The following is a 25,042-nucleotide window of genomic DNA, read 5'->3' on the forward strand; positions in this document are numbered from 1 at the left end:
AAAAGTACTATCAAGGGATCAATGAAAGGAGGGGCTATAAAGGAAGACTAAAATCACTTACTAGGCGCAGAAGAAAACTCGAAAAAAAAATGAAGTAGTGATAAGAGAAGCTACAAGTGTATATAGGAGCATTCATAGCTAACCTAATATAGTCTGACTCATTCAAGATGGATTGTTGGATCTCTGTTGTTAAAAGGTGAGATTGATCTTCCACCATAGGATTGAGCACATGAAATAGATAAAAATTCAAGGTAATCATTACATATTAAAAGATGCTTAATTTTCTTGGTCATGGGTTCCATCATATTAATGTAATACAATCTTAGAGGCACGTTGATGCATCATTATCACAGTGATTGTTATATGTAATAATAAGAGAAAGAAGATAGAATTTTATTTTAATTTAAGAAAAAAAAAATTATTATATACAAATGAGAGAGATTTAAAAAATTGAGTTTTGACATAATCAAATCGTCCACATCAGATATCACTCACGATCACACAACAAGTATCGAGCAATATATTTTTTTTCTCTATATATATATATATTTTTTTTTCTTGCCCTTAAATAATTTCACTAATTTTCTTCTATAGGTTTAGCTATTTGAAAAGAAGCCGTATTTGAAAAGCATCGAGGACAGTAGCTTTCTAATTTTTTAATACCACATATTTGACGAATAAGATGATTTAAAAGAGAAATATATCATTTTCATATGGCCTATAAAAAACCAGCGTCAGCATAGGCGGCTAAATTTTTTTCATTAAAAAACTATTTTTTAAAAAATATCTATAGTCAACTCCGTGACGCCACGAAGCCTCAATCACAACCGTACCTTCGCATCGGCTTCGTCTAATCGATCGGCTAAGTCATGAGCGAAGCGTCCGCGAAGCTTCGTCAGACTTTTTTAAATATTTGATGTACTCAATCGCCTACCCTGACTCGTCAATGGTCTCTCTCTGGGCCCCGCCATGAGCCTTCTTCCAGTCCCAGGTGACACTTGCGTCATTCTATCGGGTACCTGTTAGGCCCGGTAGACAACTGCTGGTATAGCTACGGGTAGACGTCGATGGGGTCATGAAATGCAGTAATGAGACCGGTTGCATGTAAGAACCGGAGTGATTTGTAAGACGGTGCTGTGCGCCGTCGCCTCGCCCTCGTTTGCGGAGCGATTCCTTTGCCGAGAGAGATAGGGTTGATCGCTTGCTTATAGGCGTCGGTTTCCGATCTCTTTCACTAGCAAAGAAGGAAGATCCCTTTTTTTCTGGATCGGATTACGAAGTCCTCCTTGCTTGCTCCTGGCTGCGTGCGGATCTGTGGTGGGCTTGTTTGATTGGTCGCGCGGGCGCTCGGTGGAAGGTTGGTTTTTCTTGTCTGTTGTCGTCTGATGCTGGAGGTTTTCTAAAGGGTTTGGATTCGGGTGTTTTAGGTCTCTTTTTGTTGTTGTTTTCTAGAGGATGCATGTTGAATTGGCTCGGTCGAACATTTTATATTGTTGGTTTAAGGGAGAAAGATTTGATTTTTATCAGGTTTGAGCGGTTTCAGATGGGGAAAGGAGGGCAGCATGAAGGTAAGAAGGCCGGATTGGAGCAGCCAACCTCTAGTTTTCCGGCTTGGGCACGGAGCGTCCAGGAGTGCGAGGCCGAATTCAAGGTTTCATCAGAGCACGGGATCCGATCCGATGAAGTCCTAAGGCGGCAAAAATTTTATGGGTTTAACGAGCTCGAGAAGCATTCAGGACCTTCTATATGGCAACTGGTTCTCGAGCAGTTCAATGACACGCTGGTCCGGATCCTCCTCGTTGCTGCTGTTGTCTCTTTTGTGCTTGCTTGGTACGATGGAAACGAAGGTGGTGAGATGGGGATCACTGCCTTTGTGGAGCCCCTTGTGATTTTTCTTATTCTGGTTGTCAATGCAATTGTTGGCGTTTGGCAAGAGAACAATGCTGAGAAGGCACTCGAGGCCCTGAAAGAAATCCAATCAGAGCATGCTATGGTTAGAAGGGATGGTGAGTTGATTCCTAATATCCCAGCTAAGGAGCTTGTGCCAGGTGATATTGTGGTGCTCAAGGTCGGGGATAAGGTTCCTGCTGATATGAGGATTCTCCATCTTATTAGCTCGACTGTAAGGGTGGAACAAGCTTCTCTTACTGGAGAGAATGATGCTGTGAACAAAACCAACCACCAAGTTGAGCCTGAAGACATAGATATTCAAGGGAAGGAATGCATTGTCTTTGCAGGTACCACAGTTGTGAATGGCAGCTGTATCTGCTTGGTTACGCAGATTGGGATGAACACTGAAATTGGTAAGATACATTCGCAAATCCATGAAGCTTCACAAAATGAAGATGATACACCGTTGAAGAAGAAACTGAACAAGTTTGGGGAGGTCCTCACAGCCATCATTGGTGCAATTTGTGCTGTTGTTTGGCTTATCAATGTTAAGTATTTTCTTACATGGGAACTTGTTGATGGCTGGCCACGAAATTTCAAATTTTCTTTTGAGAAATGTACTTATTACTTTGAGATTGCTGTGGCATTGGCTGTTGCCGCAATCCCTGAAGGTCTGCCAGCAGTTATCACTACTTGCTTGGCATTAGGGACAAGGAAGATGGCTCAAAAAAATGCATTGGTTCGGAAGCTACCAAGTGTTGAGACATTGGGTTGCACAACTGTGATATGCTCTGATAAAACTGGTACACTAACGACAAACCAAATGTCTGTTGTAAAGCTTGTAGCAATGGGGAATGGGAGAGATAAACTTAGAGTATTCGAAGTTGATGGTACCACATACAACCCCAAAGATGGTAATATCCATGACTGGCCGGCCAACAATATGGATGTAAATCTTCAAACAATTGCTAAAATTGCAGCTGTTTGCAATGATGCAAGCATCACTGAGGCAGAACATAATCGATTTGTTACCACTGGTATGCCGACAGAGGCAGCCTTAAAGGTGAGAAGTGTTGTATTCCTTTTTCTCTTTTGCCTTTTCATTGTAACCTTTACGTGGTTTAGATTAATACTAAAGCATCTATCTTTCCTAAAATTAAACTAAGTCATCAATTAAACATTTAACAGAGAAGCATTCTTGAAATGATACATATTGTTCAGTCTTTGATTGGGAAATATTTTATCCAATTGTTTGTTCTCTAGTTAGGAAAGATACACTGGATCGTTTTGTACTTATTTTATTAAATCAAAGAGATATTGAGAATATTCACAATCCAGAAGTTTTTTCAGAATACATAGCAGCATCCAATGCCCAAATGATTTCCTTTGCATATATGGGATGTATAACTTGCTAGAGTAACTTGTGCAATTTGTTTTTTCCCAAACAATTCACTGATGGTTAACCCATCTATGTCTACTAGGCCATGTATTTCATATTTCAGTCTCCTAACTTTCATAATTTTTTTCTTTGCCAATAAACTTCATATTTATTTTCTCAGATTTTGGTTGAGAAGATGGGGCTTCCTGGAGGACATGATACTTTGTTGGGCTCAAACGAAACATTAGGTATGTTTCAAGGCTTAAGTTTGATATTCTTTTTAGTTGATTTCATTAAAACACTGTGTCTGTGTGCTTGCCTTCTTGGTACCAAACACATGATATTTACATAAGTTGTTACTTGAAGGATGCTGCAAATGGTGGAACACAATGACTCAGAGGATTGCTACTCTTGAGTTTGACCGCACTCGAAAATCAATGGGAATTATTGTGAAATCAAGATCAGGAACCAACTCTTTACTTGTAAAGGTAGATAACACCTTTTTGTCTTATCATTTTATCTCTCTATAATGTTTATCAATTATCCTTTCCTGAGTGCTTTCTTTTCCAAGTGAAAGGTGAATTGTTGGAGGTGTTTTTGAGATTTTAATTGATAAACAGTCAACTGTTTCATTTGGTGATGATAGGGAAACCTATTCTGAGGAAATTACTTTTATAAATGGCATTTTATTGTTGTAATTTCATGGTTTTATTTTCCAATTGCATTTTAACCTAGTGGTGGGAAAATTGCATGTTAATTTAGTGGTGAGTAGTAGTGATGATGACCCTTGTACGTTATAACTTACCAATAATTGTCTATAGAAAAGAGTAACAATTTGCAAATTCAGAAACATTTACTCTCGTATATATCTATTAATAATTATTTTGGCAAGTATTTATTTTTGAATTCTTTACTTTTCTACCACTCTCTTGTTGATCTGCAATTTTGATACTTCATCCTTTTATCAGTGGGTCTAAATTTCACACTTGTTCAACAAAATGTTGTATTTAATAAGTTTTTGATTTCATTGATACATAAAGTATTGGTTATTTCAGTCATCATGATCTATTATTTCATGGTATCTGCCAATATACAATGTATATTTATGATGAATCAAAATTGCTTTGCTACAGGGAGCAGTTGAAAATTTGTTGGAACGGAGTGCCTATGTCCAGCTGCCTGATGGTTCTGTAGGTTTGCTAAATGAAAACTCAAAAAAACATATTTTGGAAGCCCTCCATGATATGTCTACAAAGGCTTTGCGCTGTTTGGGATTTGCCTACAAGGTAGATCTAGCAGAATTTGCAACATATGATGGTGAAGATCACCCAGCTCATAAACTTCTACTCAATCCGGAAAATTACTCGTCCATCGAGACTGATCTCATATTTGCTGGAGTAGTTGGGCTTAGAGTATGTCATCTGACTTTGTTTGATTCACCTTTGTTGTATGTGCTAGTTTGACTCTATTAGCATTTCTAACTTGTAACTATTGTTTATTTTCTTCTGAAACATTTCAGGATCCACCAAGAAAAGAGGTTTTTAAAGCAATTGAAGATTGTAGAGCAGCTGGTATTCGAGTCATGGTCATTACTGGTGATAACAAAGAAACAGCAGAAGCAATTTGTCGTGATATAGGTGTCTTCAAACCTGAGGAAACCATACATTTAAAGAGTTTCACTGGCAAAGATTTTATGTCAAAGCCATCCAGTGACAAGAAGACCATTTTGAGGCAAAATGGTGGTCTATTATTTTCTAGAGCTGAACCAAAGCACAAACAAGAGATTGTGAGATTGTTAAAAGGAGACAACGAAGTAGTTGCTATGACAGGGGATGGTGTTAATGATGCTCCTGCATTGAAAATGGCAGATATTGGCATTGCTATGGGCATTGCTGGGACAGAGGTAGGCAATTCTCATCTTCTCACGATTGCTGTCTTTCCAATTGGTTTATTTTTGAGCCCAAATGCTAAATAATAAGAAGTAACAGAATACCTCCATTGAATGCAATTGTCCTTGTTAAAAGTTCATGACCTAGTAAAACATTGCTTTTCTCTCTCAGTGTGGCACAATTTTTCTCTGAGCATACTATGATGATATATCTAGAACTATGACAAATTGACGACAAATCAAAAATAGGAAAAAGAAAGTCATATAACCTTGTTTCTGTGCTTTAGTTGGATCTGTGAAAAAGTTTATAATACATGCATCTTAATTTTGTGATAGAAGTTTTCAAGTGTGATTGCTATTTCATGGTTTCTGCTTAATCTGTGGCTCATGATGCATTTCTTTTGGCTCACTTTTTTGTCATTTGTTTCTGTTACTTATGCTGTTCATCTAAAGACTTACAATTCCTTAAGGTTATTCTAGAAAGTACTTTAATGCGATGAGACATTTTGTAAACTGTACTTATGATATCTTTAATTTGTGGCTGATGCTGGAATTTTTTGACTCAGCCTTTTTTTTGTTTCTCTGTTACTTATGTTGTTTATCATCTAAAGGCTTGCAATTTCTTAAGTTTGTGAGAAAGTACACGAATGTGATCAGACATTTCATATACTGCATTTATGGTTGTCAGTTTGACTGCTATGATGTTTTATTTATTTATTTGTTTGTTATTATTATTTTTAAATGTATGCGTGTTTTCATCTAAAGCCTTCAAACGTGCGTGTTGGTATCAAAAGGATCAGTAAGTGAATGGAACATACTTTTATTCCTTATTAGTTCAGTTATCTGTTAGTATCTTTACCAGGAAGTTCATTTTCCCAGGTTGCTAAGGAAGCTTCAGATATGGTGTTAGCAGATGATAATTTCAGTACAATAGTAGCAGCAGTTGGTGAAGGAAGATCAATTTACAACAATATGAAAGCCTTTATAAGGTCTTGTTTTTTTTTTTTTTAATATTTTTGTCTTTCAAAATATTTTTCTTTCTAAAGATGGGAACTTATTATTTCTTATCTCAATCTAACTATCTAGAGTACTGGCTATTCAAGTAGCATAATCTTTGCTCATCTGTTTTTATGTAATCCATATTCACTCTTTGGTTGGATATATTATGGCAAAATTTCGATGTACTTTTTTACTTTGTTGAAATGCTTCGTCTATGTATGATAAGTTTTGTTACAGTGATTACCAATGATAATTTGAAGCCATGTAGAAGAGAAATTCAAGGTAGAAGCCTTTAATATTAACTCTTCAAGAAATGCAAATTGCGAGTATTAGGTTAATGGAGTATTGATGTAGTCGGTTTAGTTGTTTTTGGTTAGTGCTTTAGCTATGTAATTAAATTATCTCTTAACATGAATGTGATACAATAATTTTCTTTCACCAAATTCTACATGGTATTGGAGCCAACACATTTGGGGCTACAGTTTCGAAGATAGTACTCCCCTTGGGGGAAGGCTGCTCCCTTGACCGCCACTCATCCATCTGCAGTTCTCCTTCCTAGTCTCTTTGTCTTGTCACTGCTCTTAGTTGTGACTCACATGAAGTGAGTTATCTTCTTCACGTGTATCTATGCAACCATCAAGTACTTGACAGTCTGCTCCTTTTGCTCTTTCGAACTTACAGTATCTAGTCCCAACCTGTAACCAGAAGTACGGCCACAACTCTTTCTACTGTGCGTTCCCTCCAACAAGATTCCACTGTGTGTCATTTGCCTATGAATGGGCAAACATTGAGACTTTGAAGAAGTGGCGAGCCTTCCTCTCCATGCATTGTGTGCCATCATGGTCCATCTCTGCTTCCCAGCTGAACCAACATCTCCAGCTCTTGTTGCCACCTCGAGCACCAAAACTGGAACCTTGCACAGATAAGGGGGAGTGAGGCTGAGGCTTTAAATAGGAGCAGTGTTTCTCCTATTCTCTAACACAAAGCTTCTAAAACGGTGCATGATTGATTGCATTGGTTGTTTTATGCAGCAACATCTGTCAGCGAGCAGCGACATCTGTCAGCGAGCAGCTCCTGCTTGACATGTTGCTGATCATCCTCGAAAACCGTGATTCCCAAACATTTCCTCTTGGGCTCTTTCCTCTCCATTGTGATCTAAATTTGAATCTAAGACCTCTTTGCATCAGTGACCTCATCGTCCAAATCTTATCCTTAATATCCTTATCTTCAATTCTAAGGAAACCGATACTGACTTCCTGTTACTAATTGTTCCCCCGGAACTTTGTCCAGATCTAGCGCACATAAAATAATTTCAATCTGTTCTTCCAGCATTAGGTGATTGCATCTTTGTTTTCTTCTTTGTCAGCCATACTCTTCTTTATGGAGAGCTATGCTTCCACCTGTTCTTTTCTTCCTTTTTTTTTTCTTCATATCTGCAAAATCTTCTCCTCTTTACTCCCAAACAACAGCCTCACCTTCTTGATTTCTTTGGCAGATACTCATCCACCTTCTTCCTATTCCTCTTTTTGTTTTCACTGTTTCCCTTCTTTTTTGTTTTCTTCCTACTTATTTTTTCAATAGAGTTCTCGCCTCCTCTCAGCATCTTCTCCCCATTATCCTGATCTGCTAATGTACATCTCCTTGCTTTTGTGCATGTTTCTCCTTTTGCTTCTCTGCTTTTTTAGTATATCCTGTTTTATTCTATTTGTACGCTTTATATGCACTGCCTAAAAACTATAGAAGAGTCAAACAAAGAAAATATCTTGTTCTTATTTTTCTAGTCTAGCAAAGGATCGAACTTTGCAATCTATCTTTCCTTTAGAATGCTCGAGCATTTTTTTTTTGTAGTTTATTGCATGTTGCTGTATATGCTGCTTCAAGGAAAAGTCCACTCAAGGGATTTGTTCCTGAGATGTTTTTTCATTGTAAAAAAAAAAACATCTCAGGAGCCTTGGGGCAACGGTAAAATTGTTTCCATGTGACCAAAAGGTCACGGGTTCGAATCCTAGAAACATCTTCTTGCAAAAAGCAGGTAAGGTTGGGTACAATGGATTCTTCCCCGGACCTTGCATGGCGGGAGCTTCGTGCATGGGCTGCCTTTTTTTTTTTTTAATGTTTTTTCATTGTGGTTTTATTATTTCTCTCTTTATCTTCTTTTGTCAATGTGTTTATTTGATGCCAAACACATATTGCATGTGTGCTAAAGTGTGGTCCAAGGGATCATGGATTGAATGCTTTATTAACTCATTTCTTTCTTTTGCTAATTATGTTTTCATTTGGTAATCACGACCTCGGAGAGTCATCGCTATATTTGTGTGATCTTTTTTAGATGATGTAAAAATATGAACATAGATGATACATATCCTCCAATTTTGAGAGGCGAATGTTAAGTGTATTTGGTTGATAGGGTTAGTAGTCAAGTAGATATAATTTTAGTATTTTAGGTGCAGGGTTTAGGTTGAGTCTATGAATACTCTTGTAATTATCTTATTACACGAATGTAATAAATATTCTCCTTTCTTTAAATTCTACATTGAATGAAATGAGAATTTTCAGATATCTTTCTTCCCTGTGAATTTTGCAAGAAAATTTAGGACAGTTTTGGAATTATTCTTCGATCAAACTTTAGTTTGGATTAGAGTTTAGCCATGTTATTCTTTTGGGAGTTCATTTACTGAAATCAAATATTTTATTGCTTCTCCATGTTCTAACATTGTTTTGCTAGAAGTTGCATTTCTATCTGATCTCTTTCTTACACATGTATTGGTGTCTCTTAGCCATAATTAGAGTTGAAGTTTCTGTTCCCTCTCCCCTGTATTGTGTAATTGAACGCTGACCTGTCCTCTGGTTTGACTAAGGTATGGTTAGGCTTTGGTAGTACCAAAACAGCATATAAGTTTTTGTTTGATATAGTGCTTAGCAAATACAATTGTAGCTTAAGTGAAGCCTTATTTTTGTTTGATGTCTAATTTCTGTTTAATTATTCCTTTTTGTCTTTTTGCTTATGTCCATTCTCATTTCTAATTGCAGATACATGATCTCCTCAAACATTGGTGAAGTTGCTTCTATCTTTCTAACGGCAGCTTTAGGCATTCCAGAGGGGCTGATACCAGTTCAACTTCTGTGGGTTAATCTTGTTACAGATGGACCTCCAGCAACTGCTCTTGGATTCAACCCACCTGATAAAGATATCATGAAGAAACCACCTCGAAGAAGTGATGATTCATTGATTACTGCATGGATTTTGTTCCGCTATATGGTCAACTTTCTTTTCTACTGTGTTAATTCTATTAATTCACTTCTTTCTTTATTGTTACTCAATTGCATTGTCCTTATGTCTTTTTTTTTTCCAACTCTCAGAAGTTAATGGTTCATTTGACAGTTTTACTTTTTTAAAAAGAAACTCCAATTTTGGTTTAAAAAAATTCACTGTACTTCAGATTTTGTTTTTGATTAGTTGGTTCTATCTCTTAGAAAATTAAAATTCTAAAATCTTAAATTTGGGGAAAAAACAAAGAGTATGAACTATCATTTAGGTTTTTTTCTTCAGAAGTTTAGACATGACATTTGCATTTGTTTCAATTATTGTTCACAGTTATTTTTTGTACATGCATAAGGAGGTCTCACTCATTTTCGTAGCTGTTTTTTTTTTTTTAACTTTCATATCGGAAGTTTTATTCCAAATTGTGTGATTGTGCACTGTCTTAGAAAGACTAGCATTTACTGCCAATAGTTGGCAACACCATGTTTATTCTTTTCTTATTTGTTTAGTCTGGCAGTATGCATTACTTACCTTCAGATGTATGCATATAACCTTGATAGTGAAATCAGTGCAATGGTGGAATCATGGATTTTCTGGAGATAAATGCCATGCGGTTCTTGCTATTCTTTGATTTCTAGACCAATAGATACTGGTTCCCGTTTATAATAATAAAATGACTCAGAGTTCGAGGCTTTAGTTGAATACATTTAGTATTTCACTACAAATTATCCTTTTATGCTTATCTTGCTCCATCAAATGTTGAGGTAGCATTTCTGGCGACATTTAATCATGTATTGCCTGTTACATGAAGATATGTGCCTTTAACCAATGCATTTGTATTATCTGACATAGCTTTTCGTTTTATAGGTCATTGGGCTTTATGTAGGGTTCGCCACTGTCGGTATCTTCATTATTTGGTATACTCATGGTTCGTTTATGGGGATAAACTTGAGTGGTGATGGCCATACCCTCGTAACATATTCTCAACTTTCTAATTGGGGAGAATGCTACTCATGGGAAGGCTTCAAGGTTGCGCCTTTCACTGCTGGAGATCAGCACTTCACCTTCGATGAAAATCCTTGCGACTACTTCCAAACTGGAAAGGTGAAGGCAATGACCCTTTCGCTCTCTGTGCTGGTTGCCATCGAGATGTTCAATTCACTCAATGCATTGTCTGAAGATGGGAGCCTCCTGACCATGCCTCCCTGGTCAAACCCATGGCTCCTCATTGCTATGTCTATCTCATTCGGACTCCATTTCTTGATACTATATGTTCCTTTCCTTGCACAAGTATTTGGAATCGTCCCTCTCAGTTTCAATGAGTGGCTCTTGGTGTTGGCGGTTGCTTTCCCTGTGATTCTTATCGATGAGATCCTCAAGTTCGTGGGTCGCTGGGCAAGTTCTTCAGGTGCTGAGAGAGCTCCTATAAAGCACAAGGACGAGTAGATGCTAACTGGAGGCAGCAACCAGCCGTTTACACATCATGCCCAAGGTGCCTAATTGCCTGCTAATTCTTTTTCCCCTATAGCTTGAGAATTGGGGCAAACCAATATAACCTTCATTTATTGATTAGGGCAAAATGTATTAGACTTAGATACTTCCAAAAAAATTTAAATCAATTTTTGCTACGCTGGAATAATCAGCAACGTCAGTTTTAACTTTTTTTTTTTTTAATTTACATGTACAAGTTGCACTCATTTGTTTTGAATCTTTAAAAAGTTCAAGCAGGCATGATGTCCATGTTTAACTGTGTAGCTGTTGGTACAACACCTATTGTAGCCTTTATAAGTCTACAAGTCAAGTGCATTTCTTGATTCTACCACGTCAATATTTGTACCATCAAGTTTAAGTAGTTATAGAAATGATGAGTGTATTATCTACACAAGTAGGTCAAAATTGTGTTGGAGCATCACCTAATGATTTGTTATGATTATAGTGAAATGTTTAGTTTGCCACAGTAGACCACCTCCAACATTTGTAGCATCAAGTTTAAGTAGTCAATATAAAATGAGCTTATGATGCTACACAAGTAGTAGCTTGAACTATTTTGTAGTGATCTGTCATGATCATAATGAAATGTTGAGTTTCTTACTGTGAGCAAGTGTAGTTGTCCAAATTGAGCTTAAGGTGGTGCACAAGTTGAAGTCTCGAGCCCTCTTGTGGTGATTTATTATGAATGTTAGGTTTGTCATGGTATACTGTCAAGTGTAATTCCTGACCTTAACCACATCAACACTTGTAGCTTCACGTTGAAGTAGTTATACAAATTGAGTTTGTGGTGCAAAAGGTGGTTACGTTCACCCTGAATGTATCTCAACACCGGCCCAACAATTAGAAATTCTGCTGGGAATGAATCCAGCGGGAATTGCTCAGAGGGTGCAAATCTACCACTCGAGTACGCTCGCGGGGATATACAAATTGAGTTTGTGGTGCTACATAAGTAGGCTGACGATGTCTCAAGCAAATTTGTAATGATTTGTTATGATCATAGTTGACCACGAAAACATTTGTACAATAAAATCTAAGTAGTTATAGAAATGCGCTTACAGTGTTACACACATAGATGTATTATTAATTATTAATACTAGTATGATCGTGCATACGCGTTGCGAGAGAATGATAAATACTTGAGAGAATGCTTTTATCACTACATTATGCCCGGGAGACTTACCCAGGTAGATGTAGCCCTTCACATGCGATGAGACGAAAGGAATAGAATATGACTTTGCATTCAATTACATCCTCTAATTGGATACAATGTCTTGGATTGACTAGAAATTGACATACTGTCAGTGATTATATGCCACACTTTACGATAATACACTATGTACTCCATAATGTTGAGGTACTATTTGTTTTGACACTAAAAGGTCCAATTGCAGAAAAAGACATCTTTATTTAGAAAATATATTTAACGCATTTAAGAGATTTTACACCTATGACCTAAAAATACTTTTCTTGTTTTGGCGTATATTTTAATTTATTTATACTTCTAACATCTTAAGTGTTAGAAATTACATCTTGTTTGGGCTCTATAACCTGACAATTACTTCCGACTCTTGTCAAACTAGGTCACAACACAATCACTGAGTAAGTCAAAATGTTAGTAAACTTTATTGGCGCAATTAGTCCTGATCAAAGGTTGACCAATATTTTGATATTTGAATAATATGATTAAATATGTATTGCAGAAGTCCAAATGGATTAGAGAGACTTAATACTTGGCATCGATTAAAAATTTGGATATTTAGAAGTTTAAATGAGTTAAAGTTGATAAAATATTTGATTAATAGAAAGTCCTAATTAGTTAAGGTTAAATTCATCATGTGAGTAAGTCCAAGTAGATTAAAGGTGATCAAATATTTAAAAATATGAAAGTATTTGAGAAGGGGAGCCTTGACGCAACGGTAAAATTGTTGCCACGTGACCAAAAGGTCACGGGTTCGAATCTTGGAAACAGTCTCTTGCAAAAAGCAAGATAAGGCTGTGTACAATGGATCCTTCCCCGGGACCCCGCATGGGGGGAGTTTCGTGTACCGGTGAACACTAGACAAGTATAGAAGTTTTAGATGAGTGAACTCTAGATAAGTCTAGAAATCCTAAAGAAGTGAACTTTACATAGGCGTGGAAGTCCTAAAAGAGTGAATTCTAGATAAATGAAAATCCTAATAGTGAGACTAGTGGATGTCTTGATAGTGAAACTAGGCAAATAAAAGTACTAGATAGGGATGACAATGAGTAGGATTTGGGTCAGATTTCATATTCTTCATATTTATCCTCATTTATTAAATTTATCCCCATATCCAATTTCATACCCATCGGGTATTTAACTTTCTGTAACGCCCCGTCCCACCTGCTAAGGCGACGGGGGTTACTTACCATACTTAACAACTTAATAACTTATTACAACGGAAGTCTTACTTGTAAATTTTTGAAACTTAGAGTCCATATGTCATACTTAACATTATTTTAAGACATATAGAGTAACATGATAAAATGTCATGGAGATATAACGTAGTAATATAAACTAGGCATAATTCCTATTAAATAAAAGCAGGTCTTTTTCTTCTTTAGCCAGTCACTGCCACACACATCCTGCTAGCCCCTCCTGCTGCTCTCCTAGTTCATCCATCCTTTGCCCTTATCTGTGGTACAAGAAAGTAAGCTGTGAGCACTCATGGCTCAGTAAGTTCCTTTCCTACTCACAAAAACCGTATAGCATGTCGACAATCATAAAGCATACATCATAGCATAAGGTATCATGGCATAACATACATGATCATCATACATGTCATAAGCATCATCATAGATATCATGGCATAATCATGGCATAAACACAAGGTAGCATGGCATATCATAAACATGATCATCATAATTATCATGACATATTCCTAAGGTATATGCAGGGTGAACTCTTAAACATACATCATGAAACATGTGCATCATGTCTTTTTAAAACGTATAGCATAGATACTTAAACATAATATCAACATAAGAGGGGATCCCGGCTTGTACCACGTACATAAATGCGCGCGTCCTAGTAGGTCCAAGGTAGCAAGTCTTGAACCCTACAAGGCATACATATATTAGGCCCGTTTCTTAGTCCATCGACCTAGGGGCACTTAGGAGCCCATCCCTAACGAGGCCCGTTTCTTAGTCCATCGACCCCGGGGCGTTTATGGAGCCCACCCTTGGTACAAGCCTTAAAAGTAAAATAGCATGTCATATCTACATAGTCCATATCACTCATGTCATAGTCATGTCATGAAGAGTGCTCTTGATCCCACTTATAGGGAAACAACTCTTTTAGGCATAGCTTAAAGCATGTATATTTGAGCACACAGCATATCATGATTTTGAGTACACAGCATATCATGAACACATGCATAATTAAGCATACAACCTATCATGAGTTTAAGCACACAGCATATCATGAATTTGAGCACATAGCATATCATGAGTTTAGGCACATAGTATATCATGAATTTGAGCACACAGCATATCATGAAGTTAAGCACATAGCATATTCTGAAATTGAGCACACAGTATATCATGAAAATAAGCCCATAGCATATCATGGATTTTAGCACACAGCATATCATGAAAGTAAGCACATAGCATATCATGAAATTTAGCACACAGCATATCATGGAATTTAGCACACAGCATATCATGAAAGTAAGCACATAGCATATCATGAAATTTAGCACACAGCATATCATGAACTTAAGTACATAGCATATCATGAAATTTAGCACACAACATATCATGAAAATAAGCCCATAGCATATCATGGAATTTAGCACACAGCATATCATGAAAGTAAGCACATAGCATATCATGAAATTTAGCCCACAGCATATCATGAACTTAAGTACATAGCATATCATGAAATTGTACCTAACATACATAAATAAATATCACAGCATGTCATACTCTTAACATATCATAAAGCATTGCATGTGAAGTTCATGGGAGAACCTAATTAGGTCTCTAACCCTAGTAACAAGGGGTGGCCGAAACATGTAGAGATAGCTTGGGTTATCAAGCAACAAAAAAAAACATGTGAACCCTAAACATTTATCATTTCTTAGAACATAAGGAACATCTTAAGCATGTTAGGTATGAGTTCCAAGCTTTCTAGGTTCCTTTTCATAACATGGCCGAAACCCATTAAGCCTTTATTTTGGGTTATAAACATCATACAAGCATGAAAAACCCTAACAATTGTCACATCATATTTCATAAGAAACAACTTGAGCATGTTTGATTTAGGTTCTAAGTTCTCTAAGCCTTTAACCCCAACATGGCCGAAACCCTAGCAACATGTTTCTAGGTTACAAGTAACATAAAAATGTTGAACTTCATACCAATATCCCAATACATATCATGAGAAGCACCATAAGTACTTTTAGTCTAAGTTTCAAGCTTCTTAAGCTTTTTAACCTAATGTGGCCGAATCTTGTTAAGCATGGGAATTAGGTTTCTAGTAGCATAATAGCATGAAGACCATAAGAATTTTCCTAGCATTCATTTCAAGGAATATCATGGACCACTTAGTTTAGAATTTGAGCATCCTAGGTCAAAGAAACAAGTGTGGCCGAAAGTTATAGAACAAGAATTCAAGTTTCAAGCAACATAAGAACATTAGTTTACTTCATATCTTTTCATCAAGAAGATCATAAGTATCTTAGGCTTGATTTAAACTTTCCTAGGGTTCAAGTCTCAACATGGCCGAATCATCATATGCATAAAAAAAAAACATAGTTCAACCTAACCTAAGATCATGACATGTCATATTAGCTTCATATCTTGTCTTATGAAAATCATAGCATGCTAAATTTTAGGTTTAAAGCCCTTCAAGGCCCTCAACTCTATCATGGCCGAAAGTTCATGAAGATGGAATCAAGTTTAAATTAACATACAAGTGGGAAAAACATTAACAACACCATCTACCATAAGGTACATATCATAAGGACAAGAGAGCATGCTTTGGTTTAGGTCTAGAGTTCTTCTAGTTCTTTTGTTCTTTCTTGGCCGAAAGTCTAAGCCCATAACTTATGTTCTAACCAAACATTCTAGCATGAAAATATTAGTTTAACCCCCTTACCATCAGATACATATCATAGGAAACATCATGAACATACCTAGTTGGTTTTCAAGTTCTTAAAACCTTTCTTTTTGTTTTGGCCGAAACCCTCATGAAACAAACATAGGTTTTTCTAGAAATATATTTACATGACAATCATATAGCTATTGTACCACAGGTGAGGGGAACTTACATCCTTTCGCTTGTAGTTTTTCTTAAGGAGAAGAATATCCTAGGAGCTAAGAAATGAAGGAGCTTCCTCTTCTTGTGTCTCCTTTGGTTTCCTTTGCTTGGAAGGGCTAGAACTTGAAGATTTCTTCTCGAAAATTAGTTTTCTTGGAGAAGAAACTTGACTTAGTGTTCGGATCAAGGAGAGGGAAGACCTCTTAGTCTCGGTGAAGAAGAGGAAAGGAGGAAGGAGGAGGAAGAAGAAGAAAATGAGAGATTTACTTTCTCATTTTTCTATTTATTCACCATGAGGGGAATTTATGCCTTCATTTATTCCCTTTCTTAACTCTCCCATGTCTCTTCCCTTGGTTCTCACGAGAATGAGAAGAGGGAGAAGTGAGGAAGGCAACTTGCCTTCTTCTTGTTCCTTCTCTTAACCAAGAGGAAGGAGAGGTAAGTAAATTTGGTTTTCTCTTGCTTCTTGCTTTATTTTCTTTTTCTCTCCTTTAACTAACATTTTTATCTCTTCCTATCCATATGTTACTCTCTATCCTAGTGGTGATCATGCCATAAATCTTTCTCCATTGTTTGTGGGAGGTTCAAGGTTTAATTCTTGACCTTCTCCTCTTATCATATTATTATATATATTTTTTTCTTTTATCTCTAAGTTCTAGTGGAAATAATTACTCATGTACTTATAAAGAAATTTGTGGGTGTTACAGTACCCCATACCTCATAGAAAGTTCGTCCTCGAACTTAGAATAACGATGGATATTTCCGTTTCATATCATCTTCCCGTTCCCACGTAGCTTCTTCGTGTTGTTGATTTTGCCACAGGACTTTTACTAAGGGTACTTTCTTGTTCCTTAGTCTCTTGACGTCTCGATCCAATATCTGAATTGGTCGCCTCTCGTATGTCAGGTCCTCTTGCACTTGTACTGCCTGTGGTTCAATCACTTGGTCCGTGCCCGGAATACATTTCTTTAACATCGAAACGTGGAACACGTTGTGAATGACTAACATCTCTTGAGGTAACTCTATTTCATAGGCTACCTTGCCGATTCTTTTTAGAACTTGGTATGGTACCACATAGCGCGGACTTAGTTTTCCCTTCTTGCCAAACCTCATAACTCCTTTCATAGGAGCTACCTTGAGAAATACTGAGTCTCCGACGCTGAATTCCAATGGCCTTCGTCGTTTATCTGCATAATTCTTTTGTCGACTCTGTGCAGTTTCTATTCGTTGGCGGATGTTCTGTATGGCACGGGTGGTGATATCGATGAATTCGGTTTGAAACCCCATCTCTTTCTTTTCACCACCTTCGTACCAACATATAGGGGATCTACATTTCCTCCCGTACAGAGCCTCGTAAGGTGCCATCCCAATAGTAGCCTGGTAACTATTGTTGTAGGCGAATTCCGCTAGGCATAGATATCGACTCCAGCTCCCTTTGAAGTCTAATGCGCAAGCTCGTAACATGTCCTCTAATACTTGGTTAACTCTCTCCGTCTGTCCATCGGTCTGAGAGTGGAAGACAGTGCTGAATAATAGCTTTGTACCCAGAGTCTTCTGGACGCCTTCCCAAAAATGTGAAACAAAACGACCATCTCTGTCTGAAATGATGGTCTTAGGAATCCCATGTAGCCTAACAATTTCTTTGACGTATAGTTGAGCCAGTTGCTCGATTGAATAAGTCATCTTGATTGCTAGGAAGTGGGCGGATTTGGTTAATCTGTCCACGATTACCCATATAGCGTCATAGCCGTTCGTTGTCCTGGGTAATCCTGAAATGAAGTCCATAGAGATATCTTCCCATTTCCATTCTGGAATTTGGACAGGCTGCAGTAATCCTCCTGGCCTCTGGTGTTCTGCTTTAACCCTCTGACAGGTCAGACACTGACATCCTGAACCACATCTCTTTTCATACCGGGCCACCAGAATCTCTTTTTCAGATCCTGATACATTTTGGTGGATCCCGGATGCATTGCACAGGGCGTTGAATGAGCTTCTTCTAATATCTTCCTTTGTAGCTCGGGATCCTCGGGAATACATAATCGATCCCCGAGGTATAATATTCCACTGTCCGCGATACGGAACCCGTCATTCTTTCCTCCTGAGATCTCTTGTTTAATCCTTTGGAGGCTTTGGTCTCTGGTTTGCTTCTCCAATATATTATCGAATAGGGTGGTTGCTATGGTCAGGGTGGAGAGTTGTCCGGAGATAATCTCAACTCCATGACATGAAATATCCCTTGGTCTCCCGATAGATTCGACCACCGGTTTGCCTTCGGTATTAAATAAAACTTTAGCATATTGACTAGAATTAGGCGGCTGACCTGTGACGACTGTAGAGGCATTCGCCACATCTTCTCCGATGAGCGAAAAAACCCTGGCGTTTGTAGTTGGCGGGGCTCCCAATCTCCCTTGGCTAATCGTTGTCCCTTCAATGGTAGCTTGCATCTGATGTAGTTGTGAGGGAACACTCCTGTTCTGGTTATTCTGCTGGGGTGGTGCTTGAACCCGGTTGGTGCAGTCTCTAGCCAGATGTCCTTCCCCTCCGCAATTATAACACCTTCTTGAACCCTTGCGACATACTCCGGAATGCAGCTTTCCGTAAATAGTGCACTGGGGGTATCTCGGTTGCTTATTCGTTGGGCCACCTTTAGCATTGTCCCATTGCTTCCTTTTTCCGGTAGAGGCCCCCTTCCAGTTTGTTTTGCTGCCTGAGGGTCTCTGTCCGTCTGTTCGGGACTGACTCTTATTCTCGTTCATTGCTTTCTGATAGTGCTCCGTGATCAGGGCACTGCTGACTAGTTCCTCTGTAGTCTGTGGTCTATTAACTCCGCCGGCCACGTTCAGTGCTATCTCAGGTCGGAGCATTTTCAGCATCAGTCTGACCACCCTTTCCCTTTCTGTGCGAACCAACTCCGGACATAAGCGTGCCAATCGGTTGAAGCGTTTCACTGCCTCGTTCACTGATAGGTCACCTTGCCGAAACTCGGTGAATTTGTCATAGTGTCGGTTCGTCACTTGCATATGGAAGAACTCCTCAAGGAACTCTGTCTCGAAGTCCGTCCAGGTCATCAGATTAATCTGTCTCTTTGCCTTTACTCTTTCCCACCACATCCTTGCGTCTCCAGAAAAACAGAACGATACACATTTGATCTTTTCCTACACGGGCCAGTCCAGCAATTCTACTATGCTTTCCACTGTCTTGAACCAGGCCTGGGCGTCCCATGGTTCGCAAGTACCTGAGAAGTTCTCCGGCTTCAGCCGTAGCCACTGTATCAAGTAGGTCTCCTGTCGGACTACCGGAATAGGGGCTATCGGTGGTACTGGTGCAACTACTGGAATAACTGGCGCTACGTTCTGATTCACTGGCGGGGTGGCAGGATTTCCTTGCTGACCCATTAAAGTCGTGATCAATTGCTGTTGCTCCACGATCTGACGATGGAGGTCGGTAACTACATGTGTCAGATCCGGTGGAGTCGCTGTCTCGTCGGCTCGAGTAGTGCGTCTCCTAGCCATGCTTATCTTCATTTAAACGACAATAAATTATCGTTATTTCTATCCGATTTAACATAAGGTCGTTATCATTCTTACTCTGTCAGCATACATTCCTATCCTAAACTTGTGACTTATCATAATCAAACAGGATAAGTAAACATGCATAATATTAAAGCATCATAACAAAAGAATTTAACTTAAACATATAAATTCTTACTTGGAGCGGCAGGAGGAAGGCTTGACATGTGTGTAGTGAGAGGCTAATCTGGCTCTGATACCAAACTGTAACGCCCCGCCCCTCCTGCTAAGGCGACGAGGGTTACTTACCATACTTAACAACTTAATAACTTATTACAACGGAAGTCTTACTTGTAAATTTTTGAAACATAGAGTCCATATGTCATACTTAACATTATTTCAAGACATATAGAGTAACATGATAAAATATCATGGAGATATAACGTAGTAATATAAACTAGGCATAATTCCTATTAAATAAAAGCAGGTCTTTTTCTTCTTTAGCCAGTCACTGTCACACACATCCTGCTAGCCCCTCCTGCTGCTCTCCTAGTTCATCCATCCTTTGCCCTTATCTGTGGTACAAGAAAGTATGCTGTGAGCACTCATGGCTCAGTAAGTTCCTTTCCTACTCACAAAAACCGTATAGCATGTCGACAATCATAAAGCATACATCATAGCATAAGGTATCATGACATAACATACATGATCATCATACATGTCATAAGCATCATCATAGATATCATGGCATAATCATGGCATAAACACAAGGTAGCATGGCATATCATAAACATGATCATCATAATTATCATGGCATATTCCTAAGGTATATGCAGGGTGAACTCTTAAACATACATCATGAAACATGTGCATCATGTCTTTTTAAAACGTATAGCATAGATACTTAAACATAATATCAACATAAGAGGGGATCCCGGCTTGTACCACGTACATAAATGCGCGCGTCCTAGTAGGTCCAAGGTAGCAAGTCTTGAACCCTACAAGGCATACATATATTAGGCCCGTTTCTTAGTCCATCGACCTAGGGGCACTTAGGAGCCCATCCCTAACGAGGCCCGTTTCTTAGTCCATCGACCCCGGGGCGCTTATGGAGCCCACCCTTGGTACAAGCCTTAAAAGTAAAATAGCATGTCATATCTACATAGTCCATATCACTCATGTCATAGTCATGTCATGAAGAGTGCTCTTGATCCCACTTATAGGGAAACAACTCTTTTAGGCATAGCTTAAAGCATGTATATTTGAGCACACAGCATATCATGATTTTGAGCACACAGCATATCATGAACACATGCATAATTAAGCATACAACCTATCATGAGTTTAAGCACACAGCATATCATGAATTTGAGCACATAGCATATCATGAGTTTAGGCACATAGTATATCATGAATTTGAGCACACAGCATATCATGAAGTTAAGCACATAGCATATTCTGAAATTGAGCACACAGCATATCATGAAAATAAGCCCATAGCATATCATGGATTTTAGCACACAGCATATCATGAAAGTAAGCACATAGCATATCATGAAATTTAGCACACAGCATATCATGAAAATAAGCCCATAGCATATCATGGAATTTAGCACACAGCATATAATGAAAGTAAGCACATAGCATATCATGAAATTTAGCACACAACATATCATGAACTTAAGTACATAGCATATCATGAAATTTAGCACACAGCATATCATGAAAATAAGCCCATAGCATATCATGGAATTTAGCACACAGCATATCATGAAAGTAAGCACATAGCATATCATGAAATTTAGCCCACATCATATCATGAACTTAAGTACATAGCATATCATGAAATTGGACCTAACATACATAAATAAACATCACAGCATGTCATACTCTTAACATATCATAAAGCATTGCATGTAAAGTTCATGGGAGAACCTAATTAGGTCTTTAACCCTAGTAACAAGGGGTGGCCGAAACATGTAGAGATAGCTTGGGTTATCAAGCAACAAAAAAAACATGTGAAGCCTAAACATTTATCATTTCTTAGAACATAAGGAACATCTTAAGCATGTTAGGTATGGGTTCCAAGCTTTCTAGGTTCCTTTTCATAACATGGCCGAAACCCATTAAGCCTTTATTTTGGGTTATAAACATCATACAAGCATGAAAAACCCTAACAATTGTCACATCATATTTCATAAGAAACAACTTGAGCATGTTTGATTTAGGTTCTAAGTTCTCTAAGCCTTTAACCCCAACATGGCCGAAACCCTAGCAACATGTTTATAGGTTACAAGTAACATAAAAATGTTGAACTTCATACCAATATCCCAATACATATCATGAGAAGCACCATAAGTACTTTTAGTCTAAGTTTCAAGCTTCTTAAGCTTTTTAACCTAATGTGGCCGAATCTTGTTAAGCATGGGAATTAGGTTTCTAGTTGCATAATAGCATGAAGACCATAAGAATTTTCCTAGCATTCATTTCAAGGAATATCATGGACCACTTAGTTTAGAATTTGAGCATCCTAGGTCAAAGAAACAAGTGTGGCCGAAAGTTATAGAACAAGAATTCAAGTTTTAAGCAACATAAGAACATTAGTTTACTTCATATCTTTTCATCAAGAAGATCATAAGTATCTTAGGCTTGATTTAAACTTTCCTAGGGTTCAAGTCTTAACATGGCCGAATCATCATATGCATAAAAAAAACATAGTTCAACTTAACCTAAGATCATGACATGTCATATTAGCTTCATCTCTTGTCTTATGAAAATCAAATATCCTAGGAGCTAAGAAATGAAGGAGCTTCTTCTTCTTGTGTCTCCTTTGGTTTCCTTTGCTTGGAAGGGCTAGAACTTCAAGATTCCTTCTCGAAAATTAGTTTTCTTGGAGAAGAAACTTGACTTAGTGTTCGGATCAAGGAGAGGGAAGACCTCTTAGTCTCGGTGAAGAAGAGGAAAGGAGGAAGGAGGAGGAAGAAGAAGAAAATGAGAGATTTACTTTCTCATTTTTTTCTATTTATTCACCATGAGGGGAATTTATGCCTTCATTTATTCCCTTTCTTAACTCTCCCATGTCTCTTCCCTTGGTTCTCACGAGAATGAGAAGAGGGAGAAGTGAGGAAGGCAACTTGCCTTCTTCTTGTTCCTTCTCTTAACCAAGAGGAAGGAGAGGTAAGCAAATTTGGTTTTCTCTTGCTTCTTGCTTTATTTTCTTTTTTCTCTCCTTTAACTAACATTTTTATCTCTTCCTATCCATATGTTACTCTCTATCCTAGTGGTGATCATGCTATAAATCTTTCTCCATTGTTTGTGGGAGATTCAAGGTTCAATCCTTGACCTTCTCCTCTTATCATATTATTATATATATTTTTTTCTTTTATTTCTAAGTTCTAGTGGAAATAATTACTCATGTACTTATAAAGAAATTCGTGGGTGTTACAGTACCCCATACCTCATAGAAAGTTCGTCCTCGAACTTAGAATAACAAGTGGTGCCGGACTTCCTACTGAGTGCATCGGCTACCTTGTTTGCTTTTCCCGGATGATAAATGATTTCACAATCATAGTCCTTGACTAGCTCGAGCCATCTGCGTTGTCTCATATTTAGGTCTTTCTGTGTGAAGAAATACTTTAGGCTCTGATGGTCTGTATAAACTTTGCACTGGGTTCCATATAAATAATGCCTCCATGTTTTTAGTGCGAAGACCACCGCTGCTAGTTCTAAATCATGAACGGGATAATTCCTTTCATGCACTTTGAGTTGTCTAGAGGCATAGGCAATGACTTTGCCCTCTTGCATGAGTACAGCTCCAAGTCCTAGTAAGGAAGCATCGCTATACATATCAAAGCCTTTGCTACTTTCCGGAAGAGTGAGGATCGGAGCACTGGTCAATCTCCGTTTCAATTCCGTAAAACTCTTCTCACAGTCATCCGTCCATTCGTACTTTTTATTTTTCTTGGTAAGACCCGTCATAGGGGCTGCAATTTTTGAAAAATCTTCTACAAACTTCCTGTAGTAGCCTGCTAATCCCAGAAAACTTCTGATTTCGCTGGCATTCTTTGGTCTGTCCCAGTTACTTACGGCTTCGATCTTGCTTGGGTCTACCATGACTCCATCTTTGGAGATGACATGACCCAGGAATACTACTCGATCTAGCCAGAACTCGCACTTGGAGAATTTTGCATACAGTTGTTTTTCTCGGAGAATCTGTAGTACAATATTCAGATATTCAGCATGTTCCTCCTGGGTTCTTGAGTAGACGAGGATATCGTCAATGAAGACTATCACACATTTATCAAGATATGCTGCAAATACCCGATTCATCAAATCCATGAATACAGCAGGGGCATTTGTTACTCCGAAGGGCATAACCACGAACTCATAGTGTTCGTATCTTGTTCGGAAGGCCGTCTTGGGTATATCATCTTGTTTCACTTTCACTTGATGATAGCCAGACCTTAGGTCAATCTTCGAGAAAACAGTTGCTCCCTTCAATTGGTCGAACAAATCGTCGATCCGTGGAAGAGGGTATCTGTTCTTGATTGTTGCATTGTTCAGCGCTCGATAGTCTATACACATTCGCATAGACCCATCCTTCTTTTTCACAAACAGTACCGGAGCTCCCCATGGAGAGTGACTAGGGCGGATAAGTCCTTTGTCGAGTAACTCCTGTAGCTGTCCTTGCAGTTCCTTTAACTCGGTTGGCGCCATCCGGTAAGGTGCTTTAGAGATTGGCTTAGTACCCGGAACTAGTTCAATCGTAAATTCTATTTCTCTATCGGGTGCTAATCCTGGTAGTTCCTCTGGAAATACCTCCGAATAGTTGCATACTACTCTGACCTCTTCTAGCTTCTGGTTCCCGGTTTGTCTTGCATCAACCACGTGCGCTAGAAATCCAGCACATCCTTCGTCTAACATTCTTTGCGCCTTTACAGCTGATAAGAATCCTTCAGTTTCCTTCCCAGATTCCCCAAATAATTCAAACATTGGTTCGGCTTCAGGACGGAAGACTACTTTCTTCTTACGGCACTCGATTGAGGCACCGTACTTGCTCAGGAAGTCCATGCCTAATATAATGTCATAGTCCCGCATATCGAGTACTATCAGGTTGCTGTAAAGTTCCCTGTCCGCGATCCGGATAGGTACGGCCCGCAGCATATGATCTGATGGAAAAACCTCCCCGGATGGTAGGGTTGTTAAGAACGAGATATCCAGGGTCTGGGGTGGTATGTCTAATCTCTTGGTAAACGATGCCGAGACGAACGAGTGTGTCGCCCCCGTATCAAACAATACTAAAGCATACTGACTGAAAATAGGCAGCTGACCTGTAACGACAGTA

At 38.5% G+C, this 25,042-nt stretch overlaps 1 protein-coding gene across 1 annotated transcript; it reads left to right on the forward strand.

The window, feature by feature from the left end:
- The first annotated feature begins 1,081 nt into the window (after positions 1-1,081).
- LOC122045639 (calcium-transporting ATPase 1, endoplasmic reticulum-type-like) lies at positions 1,082-11,075 on the forward strand. The gene is made up of 9 exons (XM_042605953.1): positions 1,082-1,357; positions 1,528-2,953; positions 3,450-3,516; positions 3,635-3,756; positions 4,402-4,680; positions 4,788-5,171; positions 6,036-6,145; positions 9,186-9,414; positions 10,285-11,075. Exons 2-9 carry the CDS (start codon positions 1,544-1,546, stop codon positions 10,861-10,863), a joined length of 3,180 nt encoding a protein of 1,059 aa, XP_042461887.1. The 5' UTR covers positions 1,082-1,357; positions 1,528-1,543; the 3' UTR covers positions 10,864-11,075.
- The last annotated feature ends 13,967 nt before the right edge of the window (positions 11,076-25,042 follow it).

The sequence above is a fragment of the Zingiber officinale genome, chromosome 2B, assembly GCF_018446385.1.
Source record: "Zingiber officinale cultivar Zhangliang chromosome 2B, Zo_v1.1, whole genome shotgun sequence".
Classification (NCBI taxonomy): Eukaryota; Viridiplantae; Streptophyta; class Magnoliopsida; order Zingiberales; family Zingiberaceae; genus Zingiber; species Zingiber officinale.

What these genes read in the sequence shown, in the direction of transcription:
- LOC122045639 (XM_042605953.1), top strand. Translation starts at nt 1,544, where the DNA reads ATGGGGAAAGGAGGGCAGCATGAAGGTAAGAAGGCCGGATTGGAGCAG. An exon ending in CGACAGAGGCAGCCTTAAAG is followed by an intron (nt 2,954 to 3,449) that starts GTGAGAAGTGTT and finishes TTATTTTCTCAG; the next exon opens with ATTTTGGTTGAGAAGATGGG. An exon ending in AATATGAAAGCCTTTATAAG is followed by an intron (nt 6,146 to 9,185) that starts GTCTTGTTTTTT and finishes TTCTAATTGCAG; the next exon opens with ATACATGATCTCCTCAAACA.